This window comes from Vigna unguiculata, chromosome 5 (genome assembly GCF_037176805.1).
Source record: "Vigna unguiculata cultivar grain cowpea cultivar isolate G323 ecotype 2 chromosome 5, ASM3717680v1, whole genome shotgun sequence".
Taxonomy (NCBI): domain Eukaryota; kingdom Viridiplantae; phylum Streptophyta; class Magnoliopsida; order Fabales; family Fabaceae; genus Vigna; species Vigna unguiculata.
The window spans coordinates 244,751-268,056 of record NC_140796.1 but is presented as its reverse complement, the minus strand read 5'-3'; the positions used below and the strand labels follow the sequence as shown (position 1 = coordinate 268,056).

The following is a 23,306-nucleotide window of genomic DNA, read 5'->3' as shown; positions in this document are numbered from 1 at the left end:
ATAGAGACAGATACACATTATATATTTTTACTTTTTTTTTGTAATTATTTAACATTTGTTCAATTATTATATAATACTCTTATTTGATATTTATATAATTGTAGTTTATTTTTTATATCTCGATATTTGTTATCGAAGAAAAATATATAATATTTCAATATTGAATAATATTATATTTTTTTCTGTAATTTTTATTTTAATAAAGATATTTAATTAATATTTTAAATGTAAATTAACAAGTACAGATGTAGTTACATTCTATGATAAAAATGAAAATGAAACAAAATTTTCATGTTTATTGAATATGAAGATGGAAATAAATTTTTACTATAAAAATAAATTTAAATAAAATAATCAAATCTACCTCCATCCTATAAATATTCTACCAAATCATTAAATAACATTGGAAATAAAAAATTGCAAATTATGTCATTTATAAGCCTTTTCCATACAACTTGAACCATTCAACATTTTAATGATGTGATATCGTAAAAGGTTATAGATGCTACCATCTAAATCATACTTTAGTTGTGATAAAGCAACTTCAAGTATTATGGATTATCCAATTGAAAATGTTTCCGACCACATAAAGAATTTAGATTTTTCCGCTTTTCATACAAGTTTATGGAGAAACCATAAATGACATAAAATGAAACCAAGATCTAAATATATTTATGTTAATTCTTAAATCGATATTTATTTCATGCCCCAACTATTTACAACTACAACTACTTAATTGCAAATTACAAATGTTACTTGTGTGTTCACATTCTTTTTTTACAATCAAGGATTTTTTTTTTAATATTTCCTTAAAGTATTCTGATGGGTTAATCTAGTAGAATTTTTAAAATACTTACAGAATATTATATCGTTATCTTTGAAGTTTATAAAATATTAAATGATTTTTTTTAATAAAAATTACAGTTTTAAATTGTTGATAATGTGACATTACTTGCGCTGCTCTGCATGCTTCAGAATCTTGCAGCGCTGCAAGCTCATTGGCCTCCTGCATATATATATATATATATATATATATATATATATATATATATATATATAAAGAAATTAATGAAGTTTTATATTTTCATTAAAAAAAACCCATATAAAAATGTAAACGAAAGGTTCTATCTATCTTACCCACTCTAATTATTATTAAAAATTTGGCAATGGCATAATGAGAATTTGATATTTTTTGTCTCCTGACATTTCTTTCAAACTTTAAACTACACCATTAATTATTTAATGTTTTTGTAGAAAGTGGAGTATTTAATTAATGTTACATTTATTACTTCCCAATAACTTTCTTAAAATAGTTATAGGTATGATTCGAGTCATTCTATAATTAAGAAGGGTTTTGATCCAAAAAAGAGAAAAAAACAGGTTTTACACATCTGGTGCCGAGGATAAGTTACTTAGCATGACAGAACAAGCATAAACTTGTGAAAATTTAGGAATTTTGGAACCACAAACTTTGTTTCTCTTCGATCTTTTTTCTGAAACTCATTCGACTATTAACCTAAAATGCAAGTTCAAATCTCCGATGTAATGTTTGGGAGTTCACATGGCATAATATCCAAGGATTCCTTTTCTGGTCAATTTTTATTTTTATCACACAGCGCTTTCCATTGCGTGCATCATGCCGTTTTCTCCACTAAAATATTGATTAGGACTAAGATTCTGCATTAACACTCACTCACAGTAATTAACACCAACACTAGGATAATCTTCTTCTCACATATGTCACCATAAATAGCAGATAAAAAGATAAACTTTGATAGCTAGAAACAGAAACACACACGTTTGAAGAAGCCAACAACTGAAAACCACTGCACCTCGAAGTTGATGACGACGACGATGATGATGATGATAAAGATGAACAACCCGTGTCTCAAAATCTTGTCCACGGTTCTTCTCTTGGTCTCTCTCTTCATCTACGTCCTCGTTGCTCCCTCTTTCTTCGCTTCGCCACACTTCTACAAACACTTGCATTTGCAAGCTGAAGATTTTGAGCTCTGCCCAAGTAACTACACCAATCACTGTCCATGCCAAGACCCCATAAGGGCCAGGAACTTCCCCAAAGCCAAATGGTTCCGTAAAGAACGTCACTGCCCCGAGAGAACTCAAAGGTTGAGGTGCCTCATTCCAACCCCACCGAACTACCAAACCCCGTTTCCTTGGCCTAAGAGCAAGGTCACTGCATGGTTCAGTAACGTGCCTTTTCCCAAGCTAGTGGAGTACAAGAAGTCGCAGAACTGGGTTAGGTTGGAAGGTGACCGTTTTGTGTTTCCAGGAGGTGGCACTTCGTTTACCGAAGGTGCCAATGCTTATATTCATGCTCTAAACCGTCTTCTTCCTGTGTCTTTGAAATCTGGGGATATCAGAACAGTGCTTGATGTTGGTTGTGGGGTGAGCTTAAATATAGCTTAGTTATACATATATGTTGTATCTTGTGCTTTTTCTTTTCTTCCACTATCTTTCTTCAAACTGTTTCACTGCCTTATCTTTATCTTTATCTTCATTTTGTTTTCTCCTCTCTTGTTTGGCTTGTTGTCATAGTGGAAAATATGGTTCTGTCGATGGAGGAGTTCAATTATTTGGAAGAAAACATTGACATTTTAGGATGTCTTTGGTTAATTAAGTACTTATTATCTCGGTAAGCTATTATTGATGAGAGCTTATGTATAGCAGTAACAAACTTTTTCATGAACTGAAGTTTACTAAAGAACATAAGTAATAGGATTTATTGACATGTCTTCTTCGAACTGCACTTTTACTAACATAGGATTTGAATGTTCTATCATGTTTGATTTGCATCGTTTCATACTGAACCTGTTTAGTTCTACTAACCAGTCAAAAACTTGAGGTAACTCAATGTCGGAAAATTTTCACTCTGCCTAATGAAGCTTGGTTCATCTTTTTGGGTTTATTTATCAGCACTTAATTTAAATAAAAAAACTGATTTCTTTTCTAATGAATTAACAGTATGTGTTTCTTATGTTGATAATGTATATATAAAAATTAAACTCCTACTCATCTTTACTGGTATTGAATGTGTTCCAAACATGCATAATTGCAGGTTGCAAGTTTTGGAGCCTCTCTGACTGACTATGATATCTTGACAATGTCACTGGCACCAAGTGATGAGCATCAATCTCAAGTACAGTTTGCCCTAGAAAGAGGGCTCCCTGCAATGCTTGGAGTGCTAAGCACTCACAGGCTAACATTCCCTTCAAGATCATTTGATATGGTTCATTGCTCTAGATGTCTTGTCCCATGGACTGATTATGGTATTACTTTAATGTTTTCACTTTGACACTAAATGTATGCATTACAAAAAGGTTGTCTTTTTTTAATATACTTCTTCCATTCTGAATGTTGGAAAGAAAGTTCTATTTGGCTACCCCATTTATTGGGATGTGGGCATTTTACTTAACATTGATTGATTTACCATGGAATCTCTCACATGACATGGGATTTATATTATATATCTATAGGTCAACTTCATTTAATGCCACAATTAAGTGCTCTAATTTACGAAGCAGCGCTTGATTAATTCAGATAATTTATTGTAGAAAATTTGGTCTGCACTTATGATGCTGCTCTGATATTTCTTTAATTGTTGAAGATGGACTATACCTAAGAGAGATTGACCGGATTTTGCGTCCTGGTGGATTTTGGGTACTGTCTGGGCCACCCATAAATTGGAGGGTAAACTACAAAGCTTGGGAAACAGAGCCTCAGGTGCTAGAAAAGGAGCAAAACGTTTTGGAAAACCTTGCAAAGCAACTGTGTTGGGAAAAAGTTGCTGAGAAAGATCAGATTGCTGTCTGGCAAAAACGCATAGATCGCATCAGCTGCATGAAAAAGTTTCAGACTTTGAGATCCCCCAAGTTCTGCAACTCATCAGAGTCTGACCCAGATGCTGGATGGTAAGTTTGTTTTGCTAAGGTTTCTGTGATCAGTTTTTTTCATGGTTTGTTAATCATTTTTCATCGTATTATATTTATACTTCATAGTTATGAACCATTCAACAGGTATACCAAAATGACTCCATGCATTTTTCCTCTTCCAGACGTGAAAAATGTCCACGAAGTATCTGGTGGCGTTCTTGAGAAATGGCCTACGAGGTTGAAAAGTGTTCCACCAAGGATCAGAAATGAAAATGATGACGACTTCACACTCAAAGCATATACTAAAGATAATCGAACATGGAAAAGAAGAGTGTCCGATTATGGGGTCATGCTAAAATCCATTTCTTCCGGTAAATATAGAAATGTTATGGATATGAATGCTGGCTTTGGGGGATTTGCAGCTGCAATGGTGAAATATCCTATTTGGGTTATGAATGTGGTTCCCTTTGATGCAAAAAGCAGCAATCTTGGCATCATCTATGAACGAGGCCTTATAGGAACTTACATGGATTGGTGCGAATATTCCTTCCCCATTTCCCTTTTTTCTTCAATCTAAAGTTACTTGCAAATTGTCCTCCGAGTCCTTTAGCTACTGTACTATTTCGGGACATATTTACCTTTGTCTCTGTCTGCATCGAAGTGTGTGAATGATGAAGGAAAAACATTGTCTTGGTTGCAGGTGTGAGCCCTTTTCTACATATCCACGAACATATGACTTGATACATGCTAGCGGTATATTCAGCATGTATATGGACAAGTAAGCAAACTACTGAGAAAATTGCATTGTTGATCTTAAAAGTTCTTAATTTACAAGTTTATGATAAAAAATTGAGTTGGTCTGTTGCAGGTGTGACATAAGTGATATTGTTTTGGAGATGCATCGCATTGTTCGTCCGAAAGGAGCTGTGATCATTAGAGATGAAAAAGATGTAATTGTTAAAGTAAAAGAAATAACTGATAAAATAAGATGGAAAGGAACAGTAGTAGCTGGTGACCAAGATGGAACTTTTCATTCTGAAATGATTCTGCTCATTGATCTTAACGATACCGATTAAATTTGTATCTTGTTAAGTGATTTTTTAGTTACCATCAGAAGCTAATTTCTTTTGTTCTTTAAGTCTTTTCTTACAAAAAATCAACGAGTTTCTCACAATATACCTTCCTTAGATTATTTTTCAGTGTATTTTGAAATTTGATTTGAGATCCTCCATCCACGATGAAGCTTACTTATGTCCAAATACAACCAGCTAAGATGTTTTATTATTAATAATTTCAATCAACTCACGGAAGCTATATTACACGTTAGTTCATAACTGCACTCCTTAAAATATATACAAGAACACCATCAATCGTATAGAGGATAATGCCCCGAAAAACCCTTGTAGCAATAGAAGTATCCTTTTAAGGCTAATGAGGGTGAGAGGAAGCTTATATGCTTGTCTATAACTCTTCAAAACCGTCTTCGTCACCTTCATTCTCTATCCTTTGTCCCATTTTTTTATTTTCGCTAAGTTCTGGCAGAATAATCTTGTATTCATGTTTGTTCCTTGGTGACTGGTGGCTTTCATTTTAGAAAGCGGGATACATTTTTAAGCTTCTCAGTTTGAAAATTTAACAGTTGGTGTGGAGAATCCAAAGTATTCACCACCTTAGTGGTTTTGATCTTTACTGTATTGAAGTAACTTACAAAATAAGAGCTGTATAGAAGGAACAGAGTATTATCTTTACTGTATAGAAGTAACTTACAAAAAACGCATGTGATTTTTAACCTGTTAACATAATTAGTGGAACAAAGTCTTGTCTACGCATGATAATTTATAGAAAATATTTACATTTGTACCAAATTAGAGTGTGGTCTTGTGAGATCTTTTCTTGCTTGTCTTGTCCTTGGCCATTAAATTATCAGAATATGAATATTGCTTTAGTTCTATCCTTCTTGTACTCAAGATACTAGAAAAATAGAGTTGTGAACTGAACTTTTACTTGGTCTTGATATCTTTTGGTAGCAGTCTGCTTGAAGGTGCAAGTTCTTTCCTTCCCATATTTTCTTTCCATTTATCATGAGAACATGGCGATTGATGTTATTGCTTTGTGATGTGAATCATTTGCTTCTAACCTATCTTTTTGTGAAATGATCTCTCAGTGGAAGCAACGTTAAAGCTGAAGACTAATCTCTGGAAGCAAGGTAAATTTGTCATTGAAATAAACCTTCTGTGTCATTTGTGCAAATGGCTGCAAGGCATTTTTAAGGTTTATAATGCACAATGCAAAAAATGGCAGGCTTGAGCGGAAAATTTCTGAGAAAAATATGGGTGTTGCTCCTCCTAGCTATGAAGAAGCTGTTGGTGAATCTCGCAGCCCTGTACCCAGTGAAAGGTAAGATCTGTTACACTACAGACAACACTTATTCCCAACAGAATCTATTACTTTTATTGTTTTGATTTCAGAGATGTGGAAACTTCAGCAGCATCTGTTCCAAGAGATTCCCCCTCCTCATGTAAATGATAATCCTAGTCAAACATCTGCTCCTACAAGATCTTCTCCTGTACACAGCATCAGGTGTTATAACTTCCACAGTGGGATCTTTGAAAGTTTTAGGCTAATGAGGGTGAGATGAAGCTTATATGCTTGTCTATAACTCTTCAAAACCGTCTTCATCACCTTCATTCTCTATCCTTTGAAATTCTCGTCTCCATGATTCCATCTGCCATAATATCATTGCCTTGTTATGCTTTATACACACCATTGCGAAATACCATGTAAATCTGAATACAAAGTGCCTCACCTGATCATCAGAATGTAACAGCTGTTCTGCGGCAAACAGTATACTATTATTGTGCCCTGATGCAAAATCTTTACCATAACTCCCTGCAATCTCTTCATAGTTGATCATTTCCACCCGAAATCCCTTGCTCATGAATAGTTTATCCAACCATTGCCTTATATTGGACTATGCAAGAGACAATAAAAGATTTATTTTTGCTCACTTTTGCATGGTGAAGAAAATTATTTTAATGAATTAATTAAATTATTTGTGCACTAACCTTGATTTCTGGGTCTGTCTCAGCTAAGCATGCTGGAAGCTCTCCCAAAAAAAGGGATCCCTTCATGGCCAAACTGCTAATCATTGACAAAACCTCTTCAAAATTTGCCAGTGTCATCATTGGAAATCCCTGAGCAGGAATAAACCTACGTGACTAACCTCTCAAGCAAAGAATCCCTCTTACCCCAAAACCAGCATTGCTTTTGATTTCGAGAGTTTACTAATTGCAGAAAAAATGATAGGATTAATTACCTGCAGGACCCATATGCTTGGTCTACTACCACTGTAGCCCTTAAATTGCATAGCCTGCTCCATGTCAGATGATTCCAGTGGAATATGACAGAATATGCAACCTTTGGGTATCTTAGCCCCAACATCTGAAGCTTTTAAAAAAGACACAATTAGATGTTTTCATCACAGTGAATGCACAACACAAAATAAAAGGACCAACTCTTGCATCCTTTTCTACGGATTTTTGTGACCCCACAACGAACCAAGGAAATGATTTTGTTGAATTTATAATAAGAACGTTGTAGTCTACATAGAACAGTTTCCAATTGGATTTGGATTCTTTCCTAAGCTTTTCCCTAAATGAAAGAGAAATAAACAAATATTCCATTGCACATATTGAGTTACTTTGTGTCTACCTTGCTCTTTGTATGCTGTAATCATTTGAAAATACTTATCTGACTAAGAGAATCCAAATCCTGATCCATCTAGCTTGCATGTGTATTTACAAGGTTTTAGGCTCACACTATTGTCCCTATAATAAACATTGCTCAATGACATTTAGATTTGACAATGATAGTGCTTAAAAGATTATCGTCCACTAGTTCAACAAATGTCACCTTTAAGCTTCTCAGCTGCAAACTTAAATACAATTTCAGGGGATATGTCAAATATTATGGTCGAAGTGGGCCACTGAAGTCTGTATGGGCGTGTATCCATGCCATCAGTCAAAAAAACTAGCTGCGATTAAGGAAAATTCATATCAAACGATGCAATGTCATCCAATAAGTACTTAATGAAAAATAGTAATTTAAGAGGCTACAAGATTATCCTCAGAAGCATACATACACTAAGCAAATACCTGCTTTAGTCCATCAATAAGACTAACTGTATGAAGCAGCTTATCATCAATGAACTTGGCTGCAAGACAGTAGGGATGCAAGTCCGGAATCACATCCTCGGGAGTATTATCAGGGACAAAACAACCAGCATATGGGTCTAGAAACAGAGGCTCTGCACTTGCGAAGAAGTGATACTATGAGACACGTTGATCTTGTACACCACGGTGACATGACAAAATGCAGCATCTAAATAACAATGCTTTATCATTTGCTTCAAAAAAATGTGATATATGCAAACTCACACACATATACTGAGAGAGAGAAAATTAATGATACATTCACACCTTCCTAGATCAGACACTCCATTGCCTATTATTTTGTCTCTTTTTTTTTTTTTTCTCAACAGATCATATCACCTATCAGAACTACATTTCTCGTTGCTTTTCTTCTCTCGATGTTAAAAAAACAAATCTTTTTCCAACAGTGAACTCAAACAACCTACTTTGAATGGTGACAATAAAATGCTAGCTTAGCACAATGAACCTACAGCTACCATTTGCTGGACTATTCCATGTAAAGATAAAGGCTTTTGTACTTTGAAGCAAGAAAATTCAACCATACTCATGCATTATTATCATTCATCATCAAGACCCCTGAAATGCCCGATGAAATGTCAAAATGAGATAGAATTTCCTAAAGAGAGTACAGTGGAATGAAAGGCAGAGATGGATTAATTTGCCTGGTCGAAGAGATTCGTGGTACCGAAGAGAAGCAGAAGCAGTGGCAGAAAGGAGTAATGGGTCATTGTCCGGGCTGAGTTTTGCAGTAGAAACACAGAGCTTCCTCTTAGAGATGCATACAATTGAGGGAAGGTTATTAATACAGGCTACAGGGAAAGCTTGTGAAAAACCCATCAAGCATTTCAAAAGGATAAGGGATTTGAGTTGAGAGCCTGTGCAAGAATGGGAGGTGACAACCGATTCTCCCCCATGACAATCGATTCTGCTGGTTCAGATCTGATTGTGGATGCGTTTGGAGGAGGTGCTGGTGGCCGTAGTTTGTTTGTTCACCGGTGCTGTGGTGCGTGGACGCCGGTGGTGGAGGATCCCTGATGATGCGTTTGTGGACACTGGTTCGTTGTCCCGTTTTGTGAGCTGGTGGAAAGAGACGAAGAAGAAGCTGGTTAAACTATTTAAATGAGAAAAGTTATATTATCTGAATTTATTAAGTGATTCCAATTAATTTTAAGAGATTTTTTTTTCCGTGAATTCTTTTATTTGATGTCAGTAACTATCTTTATAGGGTTTTGGTTTCTGGTATAGAAAATTTCAGTTTGTAACGTGCTACACATATATAGGTAGGGCCTGCAATATTTAATAATCATGATTATTTTTTCTAGGTATTTAACTTTTTGCCAAAAAAAAATGTAATCTTTGTAATTTGTAATATATAGTTGGCTATTTTTTTAAAAATAATTGATATTAAATATCCTAAGGTGAAAGCTTTCTTCGATAAGGATAGTTTTAAAATGTTAAAATAAACCAATACCCGTTTAATAAAATTTTTCCTTTTAGAAACATAAAAAAAATATTGAAAAATATTTTTATAAGAAAATATTATGGTTTCTTTAAAAAATTAACAATAATCTATATTTAAATTATTTAGTAAAAATCATCTTATGTAAATTGTTGAAGTTTCTATCTTTCTATTTTTCTGTACAAGTTAATTTTAACTTATAAAAATATTTCGTTTTCAAATTTTGCCTATAACATGAGTAATTGTTCTTAAATAGGCTAGATGTACTAGGAAAAGCCAATTTTCTTGCTCCTTCCATTTTTTCTTTCTTTTGCTTAGTGTTTTTAATAATAATAAAAAACTCTCTTTTTTTTTACAAAATTACTATCACACGTTTTTCAAGTTTTTTATTTATTTACAAAATTTCTCTGTTTAGTTTGGTGCAGTTATTTGCCAATATTGGAAAACATTTTCTATATATACACTAATGTAATAGTAATGTGAATCCATAAAATTTAGGAGCAATAGCTTCTGAATTTGAAAACTGAATTTGAGAAGAAAATAGGTACACTAGTTATGGTAATCAATTGTTGTGTTTTTACCTTGTAATCGGTAACTACATTTTGAAGTTCAATTTTTATTTTCTATACCTAAAAACAAAACCTCACTTTGTCCCTCACACAAGTTAAATTGGAATGAGTGATCTTTAGTTAACTAAAACATATCTCCACATTATTATTAGATTGGAACGATTTTAGTTAATGGTAACATATTTAAAAATTCAGTCTCAACATCATAAGTTAAATTAAAACAAAGTTAGAATTTAATTAAGTGGACCATATCCAAAACTCAATCTCAATCTCATACTTAAATTGAAACCAGTTATCTTTTGGCTAATTGTAACAATGTATGAATTGTGATAGATTTTACTTTATTTATTTACTTTGTTTTACAGAATGAGGAACAAGTTATTGATTCAATTTAAAATAGATAAGATCTTTAAATTCAGCGTCATTTTTTTCACTAAGTTCAGATCACTGAGAACCTGTTACAATACATATTTTTTTTTATTTCAATTTAATCATACAATCTTAAACAAAGCCCATGATAAAATTATTAGCTAATTTCAATTCAAATAACATAAAAAATTAACAGAAGCCTGAAAATAAATTTTAGGAGTAGTTACAATTTTGTTAGTGAATATTTTTAACTTTTTTATTTGTTATTTAATTAATATTATTATCATTTAAACAATTTAATATTAAAAATAGTCATCTTTTAATACACTCGAGATTTTCTTAAGTGCGTATTTTGATTAAAAAATTTGATGCATACTTTTTTAATTTTAGAAGTCACACATAATTACAATATAAAATATTTTGAGTCACATAATTATAAAAAATTTTAAAAACATTTATAGGCTATGAAACTATAAGATATATGATACACAAAATAGATATGGTAAACTTCTTATTTTATTTTATTCATATATCCTTTATACTCTATTATATTATATAAATAAAAACATAAATATTTCCTAAAATTTAATTTAAATAAAAATGTATTAGATAAATATTTTTAATAATGGGTCATATAATAAATCTTATATTTTTTAAAATAGAAGCTAAAAAATAATTTGTTTTTTTATAAAAGAAGATAAAAACACAAAATTCAAGGTTTATATTTGAATGATGATCATCAACGTTGAGATTTTTTTTTTTATTTGTCGTCATCCATGTGAAGTATTGATCATCGGATCAGTTTAATCAAATTAAATGTAATTTTTCACCCTTTGATGCATCTTACAAAATATCAATCAATAATTATATGTGAATGAATTAAAAATAGTTAAAAATGATTTTAATTTTTTTTTAATAAAATTATAAAATTATTGATTTGAGAATTTTTTTAACTTTTCCAATACATATTTACATAGGATATTTATATTAGAGTAGTTTCATAAACATATAAATATGCAAGTATAATTTAGTTTATTTTAATTTTTTTGGGAAATGAAGAAGGTAAGTTTAATTCTTTTTTATATTGTTTTATGTGGATTTTTTCATCCTTGAGTTAGGTGGTGAAGAGCTAAGACATCTAAAGATCAATCTGCAATCCCTAATTCAATTTAAATTCTAATTACAGCAAAATTTATTAAGAAGTAAACTGTAAAACCCATATAAGATGATATTTTATATTAATTTCAACTCAAAACTTTAAAACAGTATGGCACATTTTTTCATACTTTCATGTTTCAACATTTTATATCATCTAAACTCACTTATATTCTCAATAACTTTAAAACGTAAAAATCTACCCAAAGTGCATTTTATAATATAAATTCATATAAATTCAATCTTAAATGTAGAAACTCATCCAATACTCTAATCACAATGTTTATTTATTTTTAATTCTATTAATTAGTGAATTCACATATTCAATTGGCATACATCAATTGACTAAAGCAAATACATTTATTTAATTTGATGCATTCTATATTAACAAATAAAAGAAAAAAAAATCTTTTAAAAAATTGACAGGTTTTTCATTATTTTCCAAATTGGTATTTGAATTTAAGGAACACCTCATTTTTTCAGAAGTTTTATTGACAAAAATATATATTTAACAGAAAAACTATTTGTTTTTCAAATCAAACTTATTCAACCATGTTTAAAATATTTACTTCACACTTTTTAATAAATCATACAAGTCTTTCTACTAATCCTAGATAATTAACATATTTTTTTATATTATTTTTTCAGATTTATGACTTCATTATCTTCTTATTAGTAAAATTATAACTTAAACAATTGCTTCAATTCCATTTCGAAAAAGAAAGAGCAAAATACATATTTACTGTTTTTATTAAATTCTTATATTGAAAAGAAAAAACGCTTTCTCGTTCCATTCGATGATAAAATATTAATTTCATATTATAATACTTTTTATACTAATCTTTATTGTTTTTCATCAATTTTATTTATTTACAATAATGTTTGAAATATAAGAACTTAAATGGTAATATGTTATACCCTTTTTAAAATTTTAGTACAACTAATTTAAGTGTTTTGTTTTCATGCAAATTATGTCGATATGAATTTTATTTTCAGAAACACAAAAGTATCTATTAATTATTATGTGTTTTTTTTTTTATAATCCTATTTAAATATAACACATTTATCACATACTTTCCCTTTAATAATTAGGTCTCTTAAAATTATTCATAAGATCTGTTATTGATCAGTAAAAATGAAAATATTCATAAAATTTAAATATATTATTTTGTGTCTCCAAATTTATCAGTCAAAATCTTTCAAATCATATAACATGGATTCATTTTTTTTAATACGTTAGATAATGTGAGCTAGGAATATATTACCATTTAAAGATAATTATAGATTTGTAGGTACATGGGTGAATTTGACCTTTAATGATTAAATTTGTTAATAATTTATAATTTTAGTAATGTTCTAATTATTCAATCTACAAATTCTTAAAATAATCTTAGTTGATTCGTAAAAAGTAATCTAAAAGAGTAAAATTGCATTAAAGCCTATTTATTTTAAATATAATACTGCAGATTAAACAAGAGAATAAAGTTTCCCACTATATGAACATGGACAATATCAGTAACATTAACCTATTATCTTTAACATGGAAAATAATACTAATTTATTAGAAAAACATTTTAGGGCGTGGTGTTAACATTTTATAACGTAAACACTGTTTCCTCTTTCGCCGCGCATTAGAAGGCATTGAAGCCGTGTTGTGTGGCGGCGCGTAGCATTCCCTCTCCCTGCGGTCTCGTGTCACCGTCAGGTATTGAAATTTCTTTATGTTAGGTTTAGGGTTCATGCTTTCTACTTCCTTATTCTTCTGTACTTGCTCAGAGGCAGAAGCAGATGCAGATTGAAGGCATAGTAACTCAGCAACCAACGATGGGGTCACTGAAGAGAAAGTCGCCGGAAGAGCCTTCAACTTCATCTTCGCGGCCACTGCACGATTGTGTGCACCACGTCTCATATCCACCCGGTTACACCCACCCTTCTTCGCCGCCCACTCAAACGCACGCAGAACCCGCCAAGAAGTTCCCGTTCACTCTCGATCCCTTTCAGTCCCAAGCCATCACTTGCCTTGAAAACGGCGAGTCCGTCATGGTCACTATTCAAATTCAAACGACATTCTGTTTTCTTTTCTGTTTTGGTATTTTGATTATTGATTTTCTCACTTGTTGGAGCTGTTTGTGTAACTTAACTTAGGTGTCTGCACATACCTCTGCTGGCAAAACCGTGGTGGCGTCGTATGCTATTGCTATGTCCCTCAGAGATGGGCAGCGCGTCATCTACACTTCCCCTATCAAGGCTCTCAGCAACCAGAAGTACAGAGAATTCAAAGAAGAATTTTCTGACGTTGGCTTGATGACCGGAGACGTCACCATTGATCCCAATGCTTCTTGTTTGGTAGGTACGCTGCTCCTAGGTTTTAAATTGCGGTTGCCGTAGCTGTTTTGTCACGTGTTGTGGACAAATGCTGAGGTCATGTACACCCGACAAACCTTGTGTTGTGGTGACTGACGGGTTTTTAGAACCTTACGCCCGCTTTTCCGCTTTTAGTTTTCCTTAATATGGACCAATATATTGTCTCTAAATTGAAATTTAATTGATTCAGGTCATGACTACGGAAATCTGGCGTAGCATGCAGTACAGAGGGTCTGAGATCACTAGGGAGGTGGCTTGGATTGTTTTTGATGAGGTGCATTACATGCGTGATCGTGAGAGAGGCGTGGTTTGGGAAGAGAGTATTGTTTTGTCGCCCAAGAATTCGCGTTTTGTGTTCCTGTCTGCCACTGTCCCCAACGCCAAGGAATTTGCTGATTGGGTGGCAAAGGTCGTTGATTGATTTGCTCTCTATTACATTAATTTTGTGCCGTTTCTCTTATGTTTTTTGCTTACATACAGGTGCATAAACAACCTTGTCATGTTGTCTATACTGATTACCGACCAACACCCCTTCAACATTACATTTTTCCTTCTGGGGGTGATGGTCTATATCTGGTTGTGGATGATAAGGGTAAGTTTCGCGAAGACAGCTTTCAGAAATCTTTGAATGCTCTTGTTCCTACCACTGAGGGTGATAAGAGAAAAGGGAACGGCAAGCGGCAAAAGGGTTTGGTGCTGGGTAGAGCTGGTGAAGAAAGTGACATATTCAAGATGGTGAAAATGATCATTCAGCGTCAATATGATCCTGTGATACTGTTCAGCTTTAGCAAAAGGGAGTGTGAGCTTCTTGCAATGCAGGTAAAATTCAACTTGCTGTTCATTGTCAAAAGAACTATTTATTTTCTATTCATTATCTCTTATGTGCCACTGTATCTCTAATGTCCTTTGTGTATCTGTAGATGGCAAAAATGGATCTTAATGGGGATAATGAAAAGGACAACATAGAACAAATATTTAATAGTGCTATGGACATGCTTTCAGATGATGATAAGAAACTACCCCAGGCAAGATACTTCCTTAACTTGGTGTTCTCCTTACTTCTCATGGGCACATTACCACTATATATGCATATTGCTGAGTTTTAGCACTTCTCATTTCTCGAATTATTCAAAAAATAAAAATAAAAATTAGAGGTTCTTATTGATTTTAACTCGGGGTCCTTCTTTTGTGAGGAAAAAGTTGAAACAAAGCTCTATTTCCATTTATCAGTTCTATTGCACCCTAAGAAAGCAAGAATGTCAAAAGGCGTAGTGGGCTTAAGATTTATTAGGCCTGGACTATTAGGGAACTTCACAAAATCCCTGTTGGATAAGCTTTGATGTAGTTGTGGTTCAAAACTCAACATTTTCTTTGCTTTGCACAATTGGATATGGCAACACACTTGAAACAATCAGTACATGCTAAGAACATAATCCTGGCCCAGATCAAAATTTCCTTCCAACGATGTTATTCCTTTTAATTTCCATTTATCTGCTCCAACCAAATGCACCAAACAATGTAAAGACTGTATGCTGATATTTTTTAACCTTAGATTTGCCAAAGTATTTAAAACTAGGTAGATAAAAGTAGAACTGCTCAAGGGTAGGCAGGAATATCCACTGTTCATGGAAAATTGAGAAGAGGGTTACTTCACAATAGTTGTTCTTTGTAGCATGTTTGATTTTGCTTAAAGCTAGGGAAATAGTTTCTTATTTCTCGAAATCTCAAAGTCTCAAAATCGTGGTTATTTGTTCAAAAAAATTGAGCCAAACACATGCCTCGTCTTTAGCAAATAATTGTTTCATTCAAGTTAAGCACTGCTGTACATAGAGCACATAATCTTGGAGCTTTGGATTTTTATCTATAGATAATTTTTTCAAGAAGGAATTTTTTGTGGTTAGGGGAGTGGGCTTTGGGGAAGTGTTTAAGAAGAAAGTCAGTGCAGTCCATGAGCTGAATTCTTGTCATGCCAACCATAGCTATCTGTCTGACCAGAGTAAAGTGACTGTAAGTCATTCACCTGTTGTTACTGAAGTGTAAATTCCACTTTTAATGAGGACATTGAAAATTGTTTATGGGGAATTATAGATTTTATGGTTGAGGAAAACCTATAGCAGGAGACGTTACTTGCCGCTGAATCCTCTTAGAACTTGTTTGATATTTAAGCTTGTCCTTTCTTAACACCTTTGCCTTCTGACTAACTGTCTAGAAATACAATAATATCAATGTCGTTGCATGTTGTGTCACTTATAAGGTATCCTTATCCTTTGTTTATTTTTTCTATATATTTATTTTCAGGTTTCAAACATGCTGCCTTTGCTGAAACGTGGAATAGGAGTACATCACTCTGGTTTACTCCCAATTTTGAAGGAAGTGATTGAGATCTTATTTCAAGAAGGGCTAATCAAGGTTTGTGGAAAGAAATCATGAGATACGACACTTTTTTCATCTGTCCATGAACCTCTGATATATCTGTGTGCTCATACCTTAGTTAAAGGCATAAAATTACATACCTCTGCTAAAAACATAACTACATGCTGGTAGACAATTTTATTAGGGGTAATGGTTGATTAGTTAGGAGCAATTATGGCAATTTGTTTGCAGACATCATATCATATCCACCCCTATATTATTTAACTATATAAGTCGAAAAGTGGGTGTTTTAATAAAATGTTATTTTTTGTTGTTAACCCACATGAGTTTAGTTTAAATCTCATACTAGTTGGGGGTTCCCTATCCTCTTTTTTTTTTTTTCTGAATTGTTTTGTTCATAATTTTTAACCTACTGAGATTACTATTGTATTGCAAATATTTTTCTGTTCTTCTTCTGTCTTATTATTATTGATAGAGTTAACAATCCTTGTTTGGTTGAAACTATGAATTCTTGCAATTCTAACTAAAAATATTTTTCTTTAGTGTTTGTTTGCCACGGAGACATTCAGCATTGGTTTGAACATGCCTGCAAAAACTGTTGTTTTCACAAATGTCCAGAAATTTGATGGTGACAAGTTTAGATGGATATCCAGTGGAGAGTATATTCAAATGAGTGGTCGTGCTGGTCGAAGAGGCATTGATGAACGTGGGATATGTATCCTCATGGTTGATGAAAAGATGGAGCCTTCTACTGCTAAAAACATGGTTAAAGGGGCAGCTGATAGTTTAAATAGGTAAATTGTTGGTTTAATTTAATTTTAAAGAGTTTCATATCTTTCAAGGCTCTGCAAGATAAGGGTTTACCCTTCCATTTTTTTAGAAATATAGTGTCAATGATAGTGAAACTTTGCAAAATGGATTTCTTGTTGGTGCACTTCACTATCCACTACTTATTAGTGGCATAGCCTCTTCAGTGTTTCTGGTGAATGCCAGGTTAGGGAAGAGTCTGGGGCCTTTTATCTTATGCACATAGTTTAAATTAAAGGGACAGTTTATAACAAGACTTAAATTTAAATCTTCTTAAGGTGATGAAAGCGTGCTGTGTTTTTGACAATTCCTGCATCTTGAGATTTATTTTGATGGGTAGTATCTTTGGGGTAGATTAGGCGTCTAACTCCCAGTTGATGTCAAGCTCATGGTGTGTGTGTGAGAGAGAGAGAGAGTTTGTCTTACAAATACTTTGAAGAATCTTTATTGTTTGCTTTATTCTAATTGTTTGTTTCATTATTTCTTTTTTTCAGGAGGATATCATATCCTCTTAATTTTTTGTAATCATCTTCTCTGTCTTAGTGATTTTCTTCTTCTTTTATAGAATAAATAAAGCATGCTTTATGCATTTTTAAATTAATGAATGGACATTCTAGAGCTCTTTACTTATTGACCGTGCTGATGCTGTCAGTCATTAGTTTTCCTATTCATTTAAAAAACCTGCTAATTCTACATCTTGGTAAATTCTCTCTTAAAGGAGAGAAAGATAAACCAAAAGGTGAAGAATGGAGTTAACATCTTGTTCTGATAGTTCCTTGAATTGTGGCAAAAGAGCTTGTTTTACAAGCCTTTATTGACATACACAATAATTAAAAGAATATCACTTCAAGTAACAGATGAAAAATCATATAATAATGGAAATATACTTACATATCTTACACTCCCTATTTTTCTATGACAGCTTATTGTGTGAGTGACCTTGATGTTTAGTAACTCAAACCAAGTGCAATATAGGTTTTATTGGTAATTGGAAAATCATGCATTGTATCTGAATGTTATGGTGATGTAACTTGTGGCATAAAAGATAATGCCACCATAATGGAGACTGTTTAAAACCTAAAGCATTTTTTTATTTTTCATATTATAGCTTGCATAAATAAATTATCTTTATTCTGACATTCACATTGGCCTTCATGTGCGTTTCAGTGCCTTTCATTTAAGCTACAACACAATTTTAAATCAAATGCGGTGTGAAGATGGTGATCCTGAAAAGTTGATTCGTAATTCTTTTTTTCAGTTCCAAGCTGATCGTGCCATTCCTGATCTTGAGGTTTGTTTAAATTATGAAGGCTAGAAATATGAGTTGTTATTTTTGCACGGTTGGGTGTTTTGTAGTGTGATGAGGTTATGCAGATCATTTGCTATTTGTAGCACTAACCTAGAACAAAGTTTTTCTTTCTTTTACTATTGGTTACAACAGTGGAGTACTTAGAATTACAAATCATCTCTGTTTTCTACCCATTTGATCACGCATTTGTCTTTACTGATTTCCTATCTTAGGAATAGAATGTGTACACCTTGTTTCATTATGTTAGCTACGGGTTTGGAGATTCGAAAATGGATTTTAAGAACCTGAGATACCACCCACAGTCCAATCTTTCTCAGGGAAGAATGTCGCTGGTCTTCTGTCCCTATCTCTTTATAGTCTCTCTGCCAAATTCTGTGAAATTACTGACTTTGACTCTCCCAACCCAACTAACAGAAATCAGGCCATTGGAATAACACAATGTTCTGCATCTTAGGACGGGATGTGCTCAATGGTTCTAAAGAAGCCCTTGTCAAAAGCGCGGGCTATATGCCATATGAATAAATGAACTTCTCATTTGGCTTCTGTGATAGCAATCTGTACTATATATCCCTTTCCTTCCGTCTTTTAAACCTGTCAGACTCAAACTTTTTGGTTGAGTTGGTCTAAATCCCATTTGGTTGAATTAGTTCTTGATCTATCTTACTCATTGATCACATGGTCTGAACTTTATCCTTCCCTCTTTCAATCTTGAGAAGGTGCTCTCTTTGTCAATGCTTCAGGTCTAAATTGTTGTTCTTGATGTAATACTGTACTAGTACTACTTAATAAAAGTTAACCCAGTGATATGCCTCTATTTTAAGTTGATTTGGGTATGATATCAAGAAAAAAGTATCACTTTTCTTTCTGTTTTTTGTCTGTACAGAAACAAATAAAGTTGCTTGAAAAAGAGAGGGAATCAATTGTTATTGAAGAAGAAAACAGTCTAAAGGATTATTTCAATCTACTGGAGCAGCATAGAAATTTAAATAAGGAGGTCCGTGACATTGTGCTATCTCCAAGGCACTGTTTACCTTTTCTACAGCCTGGGAGGCTTGTTTCTCTTGATTTCACTTCAAGTGATGAAGATCTAACCCCCGTTTTTATTGAGGACCAGTTGACTTGGGGGTTGGTCATTAATTTTGAAAGGGTTAAGAGTGCTTCTGATGGTAAGAATTCTTAATGATTTCTAGTGATTTGTATACACCTTTGTATGTTGAAATTTAGTCTGTTTATATCATAACAGTAATAATAAAAATTTCAGATGATGCAAGCGTGAAACCTGAGGACGCATCTTACAATGTTGATGTTCTCACAAGATGTGTTGTGAAGAAAGATAAAATTGGAAAAAAATCTATTAAGATTGTTCCTCTTAAAGAAGCTGGAGAACCTCTAGTCGTTTCAGTTCCTATCTCTCAGGTAAGTATTTTTAAATTGTTAACAGATATAATATATCTGCAAGCTTGTGACTTCAAAATTTTGATTTTTTTTTTATGAAATTGCACTTCAACAAAATATGATCTTTCCAAATCTATCTGAAGGTTTAGTTATGGTTGAAAAATAGTAATATTGTGAACAAGTGGAAAATGGAAGAAACATGAGATGGAGAGATCATAGTATTTCATATATGACTTGGAATCTCCATGGAGAACAGAATAGCAAACCCACATTAACACATATTTCACTTGAAAAGGAATAGAAAAACCAGAAAATTGCTCCCACCATATTTGTAGTCTGTAGTTGCACTTCAGAACAATGTGAATGCAGAATAGATCGTACTTCTATAAGTGGAATTACCACCAATGACATTTAAAAGTACCAAAAATGTGTCTTAATAAATGTGTGTCATACTGTCCAATCTATACATTATTTTTAATTATGATTAATAAATTATTGATGTTTTATTGTTAACAGATCAATTCGATAAGTAGTCTGCGTTTATTTATACCGAAAGATCTTTTGCCATTGGAAGCACGAGAAAACACACTGAAGAAAGTGTTGGAAACTCTTTCTAGATTTGGTGATAAAGGACTGCCCCTTCTAGATCCTGAAGAAGACATGAAGGTATTGTGATCATCTATTCATTCATTAGATTTTTTTTCCCTTTCTTTCCTGATAACACAATCACCATTTTAATTTTTTTTCAGATTCAAAGCAGCTCATATAAAAAAGCATCTCGTAGGATAGAAGCTTTGGAGAGCCTATTTGAAAAGCATGAAATTGCGAAGTCACCACTTTTAAAACAGAAATTGAAAGTTTTACAGAGAAAGCACGAACTTACTGCAAAGATAAAGTCCATTAAGAAAACATTAAGATCTTCTACTGTTTTAGCTTTCAAGGATGAACTTAAAGCAAGAAAGAGAGTTCTTCGGAGGCTCGGGTAAAGAAACTTCTTTAGTACTTTATTTTTTCCCCACCCTTCCTCTTTCTATTATTATGCTGCTAGACCTAATAGTCCTGAAAAGAATTAATTATTCCCTTGGAATATGATCACAATTTTTGTGCACAAATGCAACAAAAAACTGTTTGTTTTCTTTCTATTTTGTCATTTGAAGGCTTCTATTCCCCCGATAAGTTGGATTAGCCATCCTCTACTCTTTTCTACTATTTTCTTATAGTGTTTCTTATTCCCCTCCCCAAAAGAAATGCCACACATTGGATGTTAGTACATAACCGTTTGCTAATTTGTTTTTTCTTTTGTGCCTGTAATCACTTTTCTTTGCTTTAACCTCGTTAAGTCAAAGACACCAAACCATCTTTACATCAACAGTTCCATATGTGTTTGGCGAATATTTCTTAGAACTTTGAATAGATCTTAATCACTTACAGCCAACTTTTAAAGTCCAATTTGTGAATTTGGAAAATTTTGTATGTTTTGTTGATGAAAATGATATTCACGTCAGATCTTCCTTGCAGATATGTTACAAGTGACAATGTGGTCGAGTTAAAAGGGAAGGTTGCTTGTGAAATTAGTAGTGCAGATGAATTGACTCTAACAGAACTAATGTTCAATGGTGTATTTAAGGACATAAAGGTGGAAGAGATGGTTTCTCTCCTCTCTTGTTTTGTCTGGCAGGAAAAAATTCAGGATGCTGCCAAACCTCGGGAAGAACTTGATCTGCTTTTTATGCAATTACAAGACACGGCACGGAGAGTTGCCCAACTTCAGCTGGAGTGCAAGGTAATGACAGAATAATAATGCATTGCATATCTGGCGTCTAAATGCACACTTTCTTTTTCAGGTTTTATTTTGGAAAATCTAGGTCAATGATTGTATAAACTGAAAATTAGAAAAGTTTTATACAAGTTAGTTCAATTTTGAGGATGGATGACTAGGAAAACCTTATAGACATTTTGATCTCTTCATTTTTTTTTCCAATGCAAATTGATCTGATATTCAGTTATGGTTCCACTTGATTTGACAAAATGGTGGACTTGTCCATACTTACGTAATGGGGTTCCTTTTGGTTAAATGCGCTCTTTCGTCCTTCTTTTGGTACATCCTCTGCCCCATTTTCTCAGTCCTTTTGGAGGGTATCTTTCCTAACCTGGTACAGGATCTGATTTTTCATTTAACTTTTTAACAAATTACTCCCACTGACCGTGACATCTTCAACTAAAAAATCATTGATTTTCATCTTTGATACTCCTAATTTTGAGTTAGGTCCTTAGTTTTCTGTCTGTCTTAGCCATTATGTTTTCTCCCTCCATTCCTTATTGTAAATCATTTTTAATTAATTCGCATACATGAAAATCCTATATTTGAAATACTCTCCAAAATTACCTTTATTTGAAAATCCTATAAATTTTATTAATTTATCTTTTCAATATTAGTGATTGAGGGTAGACTTGGAAAATGATATTTAATGTTTGAATACTTTTATATACTGACTTGTGAAAAGGAATGGGGTATATCCTTTTATCCTTGGTTAATGTCCAATACACACTGCTTTTCCTTGAACACTAGATTTATCTCAACTTTGTAAGCGTCTCAGTGTGTCTGTTCACTATCTTGTAGCTTTCTGAAGTGTCTCTTTATTTTCAGTTGTAAAATGCGTTGACAAGTTCTTTTTCCTTTGACTTTTTTCTGAAAATAAATAGGTGGAAATTGACGTGGAGAGTTTTGTGAAGTCGTTTAGGCCTGACATTATGGAGGCTGTTTATAGTTGGGCGAAAGGTTCAAAGTTTTATGAGATAATGGAAATCACTCAAGTCTTTGAAGGTAGTTTGATTAGAGCAATTAGACGACTTGAGGAAGTCCTTCAGCAATTAATAGCAGCAGCTAACTCAATTGGGGAAACTCAACTTGAGGCAAAGTTTGAAGAGGCTGTGTCCATGATCAAGAGGGACATTGTCTTTGCAGCATCCCTGTATTTGTAGTTCCTTCTTCAAATTATTTATTACAGATTTCGAAAGAACGCACATTGATAGAGGCAAATGCAGAGAATCATGTGGAAGGACACCAACTACATGAAATCACCCTGCTTGGTTTTGATCTCCACTAACACCTGAAAATATATAAACCCATTGTATTAGATTTAACTTCAACGACATATTTGCTCCTCTTCTGTGAAAATGGAAGGGAATACTCTGAAGTGTTCAATTAAGTTAGATGTGAGTTTAGATGAGAGCAAGAAATCAACCTTTAGATTACAGATTGCTTGAACTCGATTGTCCGATATAGATCCATGTAAAATAGAGTCCATTTAAAGCGGGAAATCAATTTAGATGATACATCGAGTTATTAGAGATTGATAATGGAAAATTAAAGATTATTAATGTGCACAACCACGAAATGAGTTA

General features: G+C 33.2%; 3 protein-coding genes across 7 annotated transcripts; 2 read left to right on the top strand and 1 right to left on the bottom strand.

The window, feature by feature from the left end:
• Positions 1-1,707: 1,707 nt before the first annotated feature.
• Positions 1,708-4,997, top strand: LOC114185168 (putative methyltransferase PMT19). Of its 2 annotated transcripts, none has more exons than XM_028072732.2 (6): positions 1,708-2,406; positions 3,077-3,287; positions 3,626-3,929; positions 4,017-4,424; positions 4,591-4,668; positions 4,759-4,997. In XM_028072732.2, exons 1-6 carry the CDS (start codon positions 1,843-1,845, stop codon positions 4,964-4,966), a joined length of 1,773 nt encoding a protein of 590 aa, XP_027928533.1. In that variant the 5' UTR covers positions 1,708-1,842; the 3' UTR covers positions 4,967-4,997. The 2 variants fall into 2 exon arrangements, with proteins under 2 accessions (XP_027928533.1, XP_027928535.1); XM_028072734.2 differs by having other exon boundaries at positions 1,716-2,406; positions 4,035-4,424.
• A 1,089-nt stretch (positions 4,998-6,086) lies between these two features.
• Positions 6,087-9,202, bottom strand: LOC114185170 (O-methyltransferase 1, chloroplastic-like). 2 transcript variants are annotated; one of them, XM_028072735.2, is made up of 7 exons: positions 8,764-9,202; positions 8,045-8,196; positions 7,803-7,923; positions 7,207-7,337; positions 6,956-7,084; positions 6,697-6,861; positions 6,087-6,615 (listed from the first exon to the last, which is right to left on the bottom strand). In XM_028072735.2, exons 1-7 carry the CDS (start codon positions 8,936-8,938, stop codon positions 6,544-6,546), a joined length of 945 nt encoding a protein of 314 aa, XP_027928536.1. In that variant the 5' UTR covers positions 8,939-9,202; the 3' UTR covers positions 6,087-6,543. The 2 variants fall into 2 exon arrangements, with proteins under 2 accessions (XP_027928536.1, XP_027928537.1); XM_028072736.2 differs by having other exon boundaries at positions 7,207-7,331.
• A 3,987-nt stretch (positions 9,203-13,189) lies between these two features.
• Positions 13,190-23,237, top strand: MTR4 (RNA helicase, ATP-dependent, SK12/DOB1 protein). 3 transcript variants are annotated; one of them, XM_028072510.2, is made up of 15 exons: positions 13,190-13,358; positions 13,430-13,696; positions 13,799-13,999; positions 14,208-14,426; positions 14,498-14,836; positions 14,938-15,042; positions 16,316-16,426; positions 16,934-17,184; positions 18,365-18,488; positions 19,390-19,672; positions 19,768-19,922; positions 20,418-20,567; positions 20,651-20,883; positions 21,420-21,684; positions 22,605-23,237. In XM_028072510.2, the coding sequence occupies exons 2-15, from the start codon at positions 13,442-13,444 to the stop codon at positions 22,881-22,883; spliced, it is 2,970 nt and encodes a 989-aa protein (XP_027928311.1). In that variant the 5' UTR covers positions 13,190-13,358; positions 13,430-13,441; the 3' UTR covers positions 22,884-23,237. The 3 variants fall into 3 exon arrangements, with proteins under 3 accessions (XP_027928311.1, XP_027928310.1, XP_027928312.1); XM_028072509.2 differs by having other exon boundaries at positions 19,750-19,922; XM_028072511.2 differs by lacking the exons at positions 13,190-13,358; positions 13,430-13,696 and having other exon boundaries at positions 13,799-14,003; positions 19,750-19,922.
• The last annotated feature ends 69 nt before the right edge of the window (positions 23,238-23,306 follow it).